This window comes from Eschscholzia californica, unplaced genomic scaffold, assembly GCF_041429995.1.
Source record: "Eschscholzia californica isolate CP2 unplaced genomic scaffold, dmEscCali1.0.p SCAF_5, whole genome shotgun sequence".
Classification (NCBI taxonomy): Eukaryota; Viridiplantae; Streptophyta; class Magnoliopsida; order Ranunculales; family Papaveraceae; genus Eschscholzia; species Eschscholzia californica.
Window position 1 is genome coordinate 36,590,554 of NW_028238472.1, and position 13,405 is coordinate 36,603,958.

Below are 13,405 nucleotides of genomic sequence, written 5' to 3' on the forward strand. Positions count from 1 at the left end.
AGAGATTCTTTGACTTAGACCAATTATTTTGGTTCTTACAGTAAGAAAAAAGTTCGAAACATAATTACCTTGGCTCTGCGTTCCCTTTGTCAATATTCTAATGATAACAGTCATATTTCTCAAGCCGATCAACATCCAAAGATATTATACATTATTCAAGAGTGCTACAATTACTTCAAATTGCTACATTCTCTACCTTGTTACTTTCGACCATCCCGTTACAAAAAAAAATAGTCTGAAGAAAACATTTGGTCACTAAAATACTACGTCAACTTCTAAATCAAATTTTAATTAATATTTATTTGAACAACAAGATTTGGTCCCTAAAATGTTTGTTCACAAATATGTTTAATTGAATAACAATATTTATTTACATTTATTTCACTAATATTTTAGGTTGTTCGCACACTAATATGTTTATTTGAATATTGTTGAGATCTTAGAAAATTATCATTTGAGTCAAAATATTATACATAATAAGCCAAAAAACTATTGTTTCTTGCAATAACTGAAAGTGACACATTTATTATATGTAATTGTGATTTATGTATGAAATAATATCTATAAATATCAAGAATTTTTTAGTGTATGGCCCAAAAAATGACCCCTAATACCACTTTTAATCCTCTCTAATCCCATAAAGGGTTTAAAAACTAAAATATTAATATAAATAGATATCTAATCCATTTGTATACATCTAGAGAGAAAACACAAATCCTTAGAACATATAATAAATTTTAATACCTAAACTAACCTTCCTTAAATACAGAAACACATTTATCTTCTAATTCACCAAATATCTTTTCATTTTTATCTCCTAATTTCTCTCTCCAATCACGTTTCTAAACAAAGAAACCGTGATCTTCATTATAAATTTGTAACCGAAACCAAAACAATTGTTTTCTTTCTCTCTCTACATCTTAATCTTCTAGAAATCCTCCATTAAATCAGAAACATTATTTCATATTCATTAGAGCTGCTGAAATCATCTTCTTCATCGTTTCATATTCATTAGAGCTGCTGAAATCATCTTCTTCATCAAAAAATCAAGCGGCTGAAATCATCTTCTTCATCATTAATCAGGTAAAACACATTATTGAAGTCAATTTTCGTCTGTTTTATAAGTTTTTATACTCTGTTTCAGTTTATTATAACAGATTCTCTCTCTCTAAAGTTGATCATATATGATTTGAATAAAAGTTTCAAAGATTTGTTTACTAATTCATTATTTTTCGATTGTTTGATGTTTATTTTCTTTTTTGAATCCTTCAAATCGAGTATGTTATTATTGCAATCAATCATCATACCATATATCTTTAGATTGTTGTTTAAGCTTAATAATATTCACATTTGTTCTTCAGATCTCATTTTCAATCCGTACAAATTTATGAAACCGGTATTTTTCCGTACGGTTCCTCATAACAGAATCTACATTACATGTAATTTCTGGTAAATTCCCATAATTTATAGTAAATTACTCAAACATCTTCCGTACGATGTTTTTATAACAGAAAATATAATATATGTATTTTCTAACAAATTATCCATACTTTATCAGGAATATCAAAAACATTATATTAATGTTTATAAATTATGGGTAATTTATTGAAAATTACACGTACTTTTAAACCCAAAACAATACTCATTTCATTAGTAGAACAACTTCGCTTCACTACCAAATCTCATGTACTTTGAAATAAATTATAGGCAATTCATAGTAAATTTGCATACTTTTCATCCAAAACAGTAGCCTTGTTAAGCTTACCAAACCACTCAAAACCTTCAAATATTGTTAAAATTTGACAAACATTATACATAATTTACGAAACTGTACATGTAATTTATAATACAATATATGATTTTTTTTGTTTAACGTATGTGTATTTATGTGTGTAGATTTGATATAACAGATGAAATTTCAAACAGAGTCATTAAATCAAGGTAAGTCAACGAAACTAAAATCTGATGCTGGGATAAAATATTTACTAAAGTTGGTCAGTTGTTTCCTGGTGGTGCAAAAGCATTTGGATTAGCTCTTCGACATATAGTGTAACTGTTGTGTGTCCTGCTCAAGACTACAAATGGAGAGTACATGGATGTGCACCATTTTTGAACCAGAGAAGATTTTGTATTTTTTTTGTAACAGAATGTAAACGATGTGTAATGTAAAAGAAATTATGTGTAATTTATTGAACATGACCCACATAAGTTTGATAAATTACGTTGTATACATGACAAATGATGGTTTCCTCGTCATAAATAACACATAATTTACGTATTTGTTTCATAATTTGTATTCGATGTGTATTTATGTATGAGTAAAAACTAAAACAAATGTTGCTGTAATGTTTTACAAAAAATTTAATATTTCTAAATCTGAAAGTTAAATGAGAGAAAGTGATATATACGTTTTGTATATTAATCCCCAAATCACGCTTAATTGATTCAAGAAAATATTCTATTTCCAAATTTGAAAGTTAAGTGAGAGAAAATTGATTTGAATCGAAAAAAAATTACATAGTAAGAGAGAGAAAATTGATTTGGTTTCCAAATCTGTAAAGAGAGAGAAAACTGATTTGGTTAAGATTTTTGTTTTGAATCGATTTGGAAATAGATTTGCTTTCCAAAACGGTTAGAAGAGAGAGAAAAAAATCAATTTCGGATTTATACGTTAGTTGCTTTAAATCCCCCAAATCACGCCCACATTAGATGTAGTTTCCAAATTCACCCTGGAAAATAAAAAAATCCCGCGATTTTTGTAGGAGGGACATGGACGGTAGTTATTTCATAAAGAATGGGTTATTATGTCCATAATGTAAAAGGACTAAATACCCATATTTTGGGAAGATTGGATCATAAACCTTTTTTGAACATTATTTTGGTCTATATACCCACGGACCCGTGATTGATTCATTTTCTATCTATTTCATTCTCAAAATGTTCTTAGGAAAACAAACTTATTCTCTCTGAAGAATAGCTAGATATTGTAGTATTCTTAGAAGCATTTCCAACCAAATGTCATCTTCTTCTTTAGATCTGAGTATGAACAACTTCAACACAATTATTGAAAGAAATCAACTAAAACATTACTCTAACAGACGAATCCAAAGTAATAAATAGTGAAATAACAAATTCAAGTTCTCACTTTTGCCACAGAGAGTCGTTATGCCATAGTCTCCAGTTTTCCTAGAGAGAGAGAGAGAAGAAATATTTAAAGTTTGGATGTTCTCATTGCAATATTATAATTGGCCAGCAGTTTTGGGAAATAAAAATATTTTTCAAGAGTGTAAAAACTTTGTAGATAACTATAGGGAAACAATTTTTGAGCGAATTTTTTTTACTTTTTTTTTTTCTCCTAACGACCGTTGCCGGCAACCTTTAATTCTTTTTAATCTTTCTTCTCGCCGTCCACCATCTTCGTCGACTACCATTACCACTATTATTTCTCTCTTTCCTTCCTCTCTTCTTCATGCCTCTCTTGTCATTCTCCTTTCTCTCCCCTCATCTTCTCTCTAACCCACAGGAGATCTTACCTTTATCAATACTGGATCCACCCAATCTCTATCAATGGGAATTAGACGAGATCCTCTTCTCTCTTTTTCAGTTCTAAACACAGCACGCAAAATTGTTCTTCTTGGCACTGTACACTACAAGACGTGATTGCGAGGATCCACCATTAGGAAAACAATGTGTCTAGACGACTCGCATGTGGGGACCTTCTGTTGGACCGTCTTGTCCACGTCGCCAACAAACTTTCCACGTGGTCATCTTCAAAGCAGTACCTGAGAGATGAAAGGTCTGGAGAGAGGAATTGCCTAGAGAGAGAAAGATATTTTTTGATGGAAATAATCCAAAAAACTCTCTTTCTAAATCTTCTTCTCACTGTTTCAACAAAAAAAAATCTTCTTCTCACTCAAGATCTGTTTTTTATGGCTTCTGGATGAACAAATTGAATTCTCAAAATTTATGACCTCTTCATTTAGGGCAAATTAATTTCATCTTCTTTAACCTATCCAAAATTAGGGTGTTGTCCTCTTGAAGAACATGACTCCAAACTTAGGTTTCCTTCCAAGTCCCTAAAATCAAACTATATGAAGTCTATCACTTGATCAATCTTTGTTCAAAATTAGGTCTTTTTCTTAATATCCTAGATCAATCATCTCCTATAAGTGGATTTATAAGATCCAAAAAAAAATCTTCTTTTTCCCCTTTCGGATTTGGAACAAGAGATTTCTAGTGGAAGAAATAAACACAAGTTATGTAAAAACAAGTCTTTGAAATTCTTTAACATTTGATTTGGTAAGTAAATCAGTCTTCACTATGTTCATCTGCTTTTTGTTGAGAGATATCTTCATCTGTTTTGGATCCTTACTTTGAGTGAAGGATGAAGATGCTTCATCCAAACCCCCTGGTGTGAGGGACTAACTGAAGAGAGAAAGGAGGAGCTAACAGAGGAATAGAGGGAGTTTGATAACTTTTAGTCTCTCTCAAACGACCCGTATTTTATGGACCGTCTGTTGGACCGTCCTGTCTACTTGGACAAGACGCCAACAGAAGTCATTTTTTTAAAACGATGAGGGACAGGATAGAGAAAGAGTCTGGAGAGAGAAACTAAAAGTTATCAAACTCTCTCTTTTTCTCTGTTAGCTCCTCCTTTCTCTCTCTAGTTAGTCCCTCACACCAGGGGTTTTGGATGAAGCATCTTCATCCTTCACTCAAAGTAAGGATCCCAAACAGATGAAGATATCTCTCAACAAAAAGCAGATGAACATAGTGAAGACTGATTTACTTACCAAATCAAATGTTAAAGAATTTCAAAGACTTGTTTTTACATAACTTGTGTTTATTTCTTCCACTAGAAATCTCTTGTTCCAAATCCGGAAGGGGAAAAAGAAGAATTTTTTTTTTTGGATCTTATAAATCCACTTATAGGAGATGATTGATCGAGGATATTGAGAAAAAAGACCTAATTTTGAACAAAGATTGATCAAGTGATAGACTTCATATAGTTTGATTTTAGGGACTTGGAAGGAAACCTAAGTTTGGAGTCATGTTCTTCAAGAGGACAACACCCTAATTTTGGATAGGTTAAAGAAGATGAAATTAATTTGCCCTAAATGAAGAGGTCATGAATTTTGAGAATTCAATTTGTTCATCCAGAAGCCATAAAAAACAGATGTTGAGTGAGAAGAAGATTTTTTTTTGTTGAAACAATGAGAAGAAGATTTAGAAAGAGAGTTTTTTGGATTATTTCCATCAAAAAATATCCTTCTCTCTCTAGGCAATTCCTCTCTCCAGACCTTTAATCTCTCAGGTATTGCTTCGAAGATGACCACGTGGAAAGTTTGTTGGCGTCTTGTCCACGTGGACAAGACGGTCCAACAGACGGTCCCCACATGCGGGTCGTCTAGACGCATTGTTTTCCTTATTCATGGGATCTTACCTCAACCAATGTTTCAGGCAAATACTCACCGTGGCATCGAGACCAGATTATGTGGACCCATTATTATGGGATCTTACCTCTATCAATGCTCGCGCGGGTAAACACTCGTACCAAAACAAGTCCCCCAATTTATGCAAAAACAAAAAACAAGTCCCCAAAACCACATTGGTTTCCTGCCAAGGGATCTTTCTCGCGCCGGATTAGATAAAGAGAATTGAGGAAAGATAGAAAAGGAGATGGATGACAGAGAGAAGAAGGACAAATAGAAGCGGTGGAAGGAAAGAAGGGAAAAAAAAGGGGGAAAATAGTGGTGGTGGTGGCCGAGTTGGCTATAGGAGTCGAGGAAGACGGGTTTTTGCTTCCCTTTGAAATTTTACACTCCAAAAAATTTGTCAAAATTCATAAGTTCCATTTAGAAATGTTATCCCGAAAAATTTTCTTATTTTCCCAAAACGCCAACCTTAAAATTAAAGAAAAATTACTTAAACTAGAGAGCACAGTTTACCTAAAATGACTCAACGGTACAGATTTATAATTGTCAGGTTACGGGCAAAAAACTTATGCTATTTGTTACATAAATTAGAGTATAGTCCGTAGGAAATAGATTTTTTTTACAAGTATATGAGAGAGTAATAAAAATGCAGAAATTAATGATTGTAATTAAATTAAGTTTGGAGATATTATAAGGTTGTTTCGGGAGAAAAGTGAAAGAAGAGAAAGAATTGTGTGAACTGGAAGTTTGAAGATGGGAGAGAGAAAAATAGTGTGAGAATTTAAAAGAAGTAGGTAGTTAATTTGATTTCTAAATGTTATACAAGTAGGCCTGCACTGGGGAGCCTCGCTTCGTAAATTACAAAGATATATCTAAAGGGGGCCGATATTTTATCTTTATAAGAAAAATTATTAGAATAACAAGCTGTCTACTGTACCTCAACTAGTAGAAAGCATGTTACACTTAAAAGTCTCTGAAAACAACGGGAGACCAACTCCAACATTTTCTCTCTCTAGGAAAAACCGTCTTCCAGATATAGTTTTGATTCCTCCGGCGAAGGGTCATTCCTTCGCTGGAACCCTTTATGTTTCTTTATTGCTTCTCTCTTCCTCTTTCTCTCCTCTCTCTTTCTTTTACAGTAAAACCGGTTCGTGATGGGATGGTGGTGGTGCGATATATGGTATGATTTGGTGTTGTTTTGTGTTGGGATGTGGTGGTGGTAAGGCGGTCTCAATAATGGTGATGGTTTGATGGTGGGGGTGGTGCGACTGATTTAGGGCTAGATCCACTGATTTTCGAGTAGGTTTAGTGGTGGTGGCGAGGGCTATGAGGTGAGGTGGGGTGATGGTGCTGTGGTGGTGGTGGTGAAGCATTGGATTGTGATTAATGGTGGTGGTGGTGGAGGATTTCATGGTGTTTTGTGGTGTTGGTGGGGAATGGTTAGTGGTATGAGAAGATGGTGATTTTATAACACATAATGGCCTATTCGTCGGGACAGTGGGTGCTTGTAATGGAGGCGGTTTCTTTGCGGTGGTGGTGGTCCTCCGGGGATGACGGCGGTTTTTCGGCGATGAAAACGGTTTTTCGGTGATGAAAGCGGTTTTCCGGTGACGACTACGGTGGTTCTGTTAGTATTAGTAATAGTATTGTTTTTCAAATTTTTTGTTGACCTTTAGGGTCTTTTCATCCGTGATCTTTAGGATCCTGTCATCTTTTTTCTTTCTTATTTTCGTCAGTGTCTAGTCCAATTTCTCTCACTTCATGAGGCACTTTGCATTCGAAATCGTGAGAATTTACTTATGTAACTCTCATGTTGCTGAACCGAGAGAAATAACATTATATCCATGTAATCAGAGAACCGAGAGAAATAACATTATATCCATGTAATCAGTGATTTAATCACTTTGGAATGAAATATGGTTTCAATGGTTTCATAAAAAACAAAGAGAAAAGTAGAAAGCATATTCGAAAATCCAAACAACCCAAATTTGATTGACACTTCTACTACCACCACCACAATTACTAAATTCCATCAAAATTACTAACTTTAACACTATAACCACCACCATTAAATAGTACTTTTTTAGTTACTTTAGTTGACACTTCTACCGCCACCAAGACTACAACACCTCCACCATTATACCTCCACTACCACATCTACCACCACCACAATTACCAACCTTTACCGTAATCCTCCACTACCACCACCATCATCACCACAACCAACACTATTACTAAACCTCAAAATCACCATTATGGAACCTCCACCACCACAACCACATCAACCACAACCAACACTATCACCATATGTACAAAATAAAAGTTAATTTTTTTTTTGGGCTCCTTTCTCAAAAAATCATTTTTTAAAAAAACTGAAATGCTATTAACGTGACGAGTTCCGAACTCGCTTAACTACTTGATCGGGAGATCTACTAAGGACCGACAAAGCTTTCCCGAATCCGAGCCTTTTACTAACAACTCAATCAAATAACTCGATCCAGAGCGCAAGTTATAAAAACAAGTTTCATGTTTTAAAATCACACTTGGAAAATGTAGAAAGTTCTGACATACAAATTTTTTTCTTCGTGAAATGAGAATAGTCTCACATGGGAGAACGGGTAACTAGCAACCAAGAATATAAAGTATAGGTCCTCTCCACTCATTGCCAATTGGTTCTGAGTTGGATGACCACAAACTTAACATGGTATCAGAGCTAGGCCCACACGTGATAGGCTTAAAAGCCACACGTGCTCCACGTCACCCGTAAAGAAAAAAAACACACGTGTTAGGCTCAAAGAACGCCACACGTGAGGGGGCGTGTGAGAATAGTCTCACATGGGAGAACGGGTAACTAGCAACCAAGAATATAAAGTATAGGTCCTCTCCACTCATTGCTAATTGGTTCTGAGTTGGATGACCACAAACTTAACAAAAAGCGTGTATGCCTTATTTTTAAAACTGGCTTCGGGCCTCTGAAATCTCATGACCGACCTTATATACAAGACTCTTGAAAAGGAGAGGTTTATGAGATTTACATATTGAAAGTTACAATGACAAAAAGATCTATGTAATTTGTTATAAGCATGGTTGTTTTTTTATTGTTATATAAAACATTTTGATCTAATAAGTAGCCATTTCTTATCTCAGATATCCGAATTTGAATGTGTGGACTCCCAAGTGTCAATGAGAACCTTTCAACAAAAAAAAAAAAAGTGTCAATGAGAATTATGAGATCCATCACCCAACCCCCTAACAGATGGAGATAGGGGTTTAGTAAAAGACGAATCCTTTATTGTAACGGGTACAATTTTTGTAACGAAAAATAAAGTTGAATCTCGGGTCAAAAAAGTATTCCCGACAAAAGATCATTCCCTTTTTACAAAACATCTGTCCCCAAACAAACCTAAAAACCTCCTTCCCCTTCTCTCTCTCTCTCTCTACCGTTACGTTTTCCAGTCACCTTTTTCAAAACCTTTTCAAAGTTAAGTCAAGGTGCATTTTAGTAATTTCATCCTTTTTGAACTCCCTTCTCCTTTCCCCTCTATTTATACTCTCCTCCATTTCTTCTCCCTCCCTCACACACTCAACACTCACCCCTCTCTCTCTCTAACCCTAAGAATCTCAGTAACCTAATTTTCAATCTTTCTCACTCTAAAATTTCTCCACTTTATCAAAAAAATCTCAATTTTGATCATAATTGAGTGATTTCTACTGAAATTTAATCAAATTATCTCATGAAAGTGAATTAAAAATGGAGAAGCAAAAAAGAGCTGAACTTTACTTTTTCTTACTTGTCATTTTGTTATTTCCAATCTTAATTAACTCCTTTCAAGAAGATAAATCTGATCTTGAACTTATATTATCATTCAAATCTTCAGTTAATGATCCTTTTAATTTCTTCTCAAATTGGAATTCCTCCATTAATTTCTGCAACTGGTATGGTATTACTTGCATGAATTCAACTCATATATCGCGAATCGAACTCTCCGGTAAGAACATTTCAGGAAATTTACCTAATTCTATTCTCCTTCTTCCTTTCATTGAAACTATAAATTTATCAAACAATCAATTATCCGGAGAAATTCCTGAGAAAATATTTTCGTGTTTATCACTTCGATATTTAAATTTAAGTAACAATAATTTCACTGGTTTTATTCCAAATGGTTTCATTCCTCAACTTGAATCAATAGATCTTTCAAATAATATGTTATCTGGAACTATTCCAACTGAAATTACTCTGTTTTTAGGTCTTAAATTTCTTGATCTTGGTGGAAATTTATTAAAAGGAGAAATTATAAATTCGATTTCGAATCTTCGAAATCTTGAGTACTTAACATTAGCTGGAAATTCATTAGTTGGAGGAATTCCAAAAGAATTAGGTCAAATGAAGAACTTGAAGTGGATTTATTTAGGTTATAATAATCTTTCTGGTGAAATTCCTAAAGAAATTGGTAATTTAGAATTTTTAAATCATCTTGATTTAGTTTATAATAATCTTACTGGTGAAATCCCTTGGTCTGTTGGAAATCTTACAAATCTTCAATACCTTTTTCTTTATCAGAATAAACTTTCAGGTTCTATTCCAAATTCTATCTTCAATCTTAAAAACCTAATTTCACTTGACATAAGTGATAATTGTTTATCTGGTGAGATTTCAGAACTTATAATTCAATTACAAACCCTAGAAGTTCTTCATCTTTTCTCAAATAATTTGACAGGAAAAATTCCTAAAGCTTTATCTTCTTTACCAAGATTGAAAGTTCTTCAGCTCTGGTCTAATAAATTATCTGGTGAAATCCCTAAGAATCTCGGAAAATTGAACAATCTTACAGCATTAGATCTTTCTACTAATGAACTCACTGGTGAAATCCCTCAAGAACTCTGTAAATCTGGACTACTATTTAAACTCATACTTTTTTCGAACCACCTTGAAGGATGTATTCCGAAAAGCTTAAGTTATTGTAGAAGTTTGCAGCGAATTCGAATTCAAAACAATTGTCTCTCTGGTGGGTTATCACCAGATTTCTTCAATCTTCCATTAATCTACTTCTTGGATCTTTCGAGTAACAAACTTACAGGTAGAATTGATCATGAAAAATGGAATATGCCTTCACTTCAGATGCTAAGTTTAGCAAATAATAGTTTTTCCGGTGACTTACCACCGGAATTATTTGGTAGTGACAAACTTGAAACCTTAGATTTATCTGAAAATCACTTTTCAGGGAGAATTCCGTCGAGTTTTCGGGGTTTATCAGAGTTAGTACAATTGAAGCTCAAGAAAAACAAGTTTTCTGGTTTTATTCCAAGTGAGTTATCTTCATGTAAGAAATTAGTGAATCTTGATTTGAGTCAAAATCTTCTTACAGGTAATATTCCAGATAGTTTATCTGAAATGCCAGTATTGAGTAATCTTGATTTATCAGAGAACTATTTATCTGGTGAAATTCCATCAAATTTGGGAAAAGTTGAATCACTAGTTCAAATTAATATTTCTCATAACCATTTTCATGGTAGTTTACCGTCTACCGGAGCGTTTCTTGATATCAGTTCATCTGCAGTAACAGGCAATGATCTTTGTGGTGGTAATCTTATAAGCGGTTTGCCGGTTTGCGGAAATGGCAAAAAACCAGTTTGGTGGTTTTTTATAACTTCACTTTTAGTTGTTTTGGCTGTTCTTGGTCTTGCTATTTCGGTTATCTTATTCATTCGAAAACAAAATGAAATTCGATTGAAAAGTATTGATAATGAAGGAGATTCTGATTGGAATTTGAAGTTCTTTATTTCTAAATATGAAAAATCAATCACAATTGAAAATATATCATCTTCCATGAAAGAAGAGAATCTGATTTCAAGAGGAAAAGATGGAAGTTTATATAAAGGAAAATCATCTTCTACTAATGGAGTAGAATTTGTGGTGAAGGAATTAAGAGAGACTAGTTGTCTGAATTATTCAAATTTCTGGTTAGAAATTGAAAATCTTGGAAAACTTAAGCACCCAAATTTGATTAAACTGATTGGGATTTGTAAATCAGAGAAAGGTGGGATTTTGATTTATGAGTATATAAAAGGGAAGAATTTGAATGAGATTCTTCCTAGTTTGGGTTGGAATTGTCGTCGGAAAATTATAATGGGTGTTGCGAAAGTTATTAAATTTATGCATGGCAAGTATTCTCAGAGTGTTTTAATGGAGAATTTGTCGTCGGAGAAGATGATAGTTGATGAAAATGGTGAAGCTCGTATGAGACTGAATCTTCCTGGCTTGGTGGTCAATGGTTGTCCCAAGCGTTTTCTCTCTTCAGATTACGTTGCACCGGGTACGTGACTAATTTCCCCTTACATAAAACTTAAATTAGATGACATAAATATGCCGATAACTTGGTAAGTTATATTCATTAACGGTAATTTTTTAATATTTAACTACGAAGTACCGAATGCACATTAGGAATACCCGAACTGACAGTAACAGATGTCTAAGAAACTGGAAATGCAAAGAATCAAAATTATAACGTCCAATAAATTTTTAGTTCTAGAAAGTGAGATGTGCCAATTTGAACTGACTAGATGTATTTGTACTATTCTGATACGTAAATTATCAGTATCTATCATGTAAGAAAGACACTATTATAGGGGTGGGTCACGAGCTTAATATAAGATTGTTCTTTTCATCATTTATATGGACTACCCAATTGTGTTTCCACAAGGTAAAAAGTCAAAAAGGAAAGCAATAAAAAGAATCTTACCCCGTCGTCAAACTAATCAAGTACTAATATCATCATTTACAAGTACTATTTTGGCATTATTTAAACTCCATCAGTCACATAATTTCATATTTTAGTAAAGGTGAACTATAAAGTTATCGAACCAGAGACGAGCACGATCCTATAGCCTTCGTGCATTTCTTTTTTGGTGCAGTAAGATTCAAACATTGGTCTTCGAGCCCCGTTAAAGTAGACTTTGCATAAAATGAATGCATATCTATAGCCATATGGTAATCGTATAAATTACAAACTAATGATGAGACCGTTTTATGTGAAACAGAAGCGAAGGAGGAGATGGAAATAATAGAGAATAATGATATATACAGATTCGGTATGACCTTGATCCAAATTCTAACAGGGAAAAGTCCTTCGGATAGTGAACTAGGCATGCACGGAAATTTCATCGAATGGGCACGTTATTGTTATTCAGACGGTCATTTTGATTCTTGGGTTGACAACAAGATCAAAGGAGAAATCATTTTGAATCATCAAAATGAGATTGTTGACATGATGAATCTTGCACTAGATTGTACTTCTCTTGATCGTAGTACTCGACCATCAGGAACCCAGATTCTAAAAACCCTAGAGTCATTTCAACGCTCAGGATCATTTTGCATCTCAGGTTCAAATGTTAAAGTTTCTACTAAAGGTACAAATAATTAGGAGTTGGTCTTAATTAGTTACTCTCTTTTAGCCGTATTTGGTTAAGTTTTGTTTTTGGAATGGCTTTTTGTAATGAGTATATAGTATGAGTTTTTTGTTGAAATGATGTTATATGAGAGTCATCAAATGTTTTGTTTGTTGTTAAGGTGACATATATCTATAGTACATTATAGGTTTTCTTACTAATGAGAGTGTAAAAAATGTAAAGTAGCTATAATTTCATAATATATTTAGGCGCAACCGGGGGAATGATCCAAAATAAAACTCTAAAATGGTTTATCTTCGCATTAGTTCTAACTCATATTCTCTTTTCAACAGAAAACCATGTTTTCTTTCTCCAGCCGAAATCATAGTTCATCTTCTTAATTCATGTCTTCTCCAACAATGTTTATTTTGAGTTTCAAGATTCAGTTTTGGTTATTTTCTCCCATGAAAGGAACCATGTTTATCTTCAAACTAAAACAACCAAGCTAAGTTGGTTTTGTTCATCATTACTTCAATGGTTTGTCATTTTTGTCTTGATTTTTAAAAAATATGATTTTTGTAGCT

General features: G+C 33.6%; 1 protein-coding gene across 1 annotated transcript; it reads left to right on the forward strand.

Annotated features, from left to right (window-relative positions):
• Nucleotides 1-9,007: 9,007 nt before the first annotated feature.
• On the forward strand, nucleotides 9,008-13,042 carry LOC147538909 (Leucine-rich receptor-like protein kinase family protein). Its single transcript, XM_086642678.1, has 2 exons — nucleotides 9,008-11,749; nucleotides 12,474-13,042. The coding sequence occupies exons 1-2, from the start codon at nucleotides 9,187-9,189 to the stop codon at nucleotides 12,854-12,856; spliced, it is 2,946 nt and encodes a 981-aa protein (XP_086498804.1). The 5' UTR covers nucleotides 9,008-9,186; the 3' UTR covers nucleotides 12,857-13,042.
• Nucleotides 13,043-13,405: the final 363 nt, after the last annotated feature.

Bases quoted from the DNA above. Each gene is read 5' to 3' on its own strand.
- LOC147538909 (XM_086642678.1), top strand. From the start codon at position 9,187: ATGGAGAAGCAAAAAAGAGCTGAACTTTACTTTTTCTTACTTGTCATT. The intron at 11,750-12,473 runs GTACGTGACTAA...TATGTGAAACAG, and splicing joins TTCAGATTACGTTGCACCGG to AAGCGAAGGAGGAGATGGAA.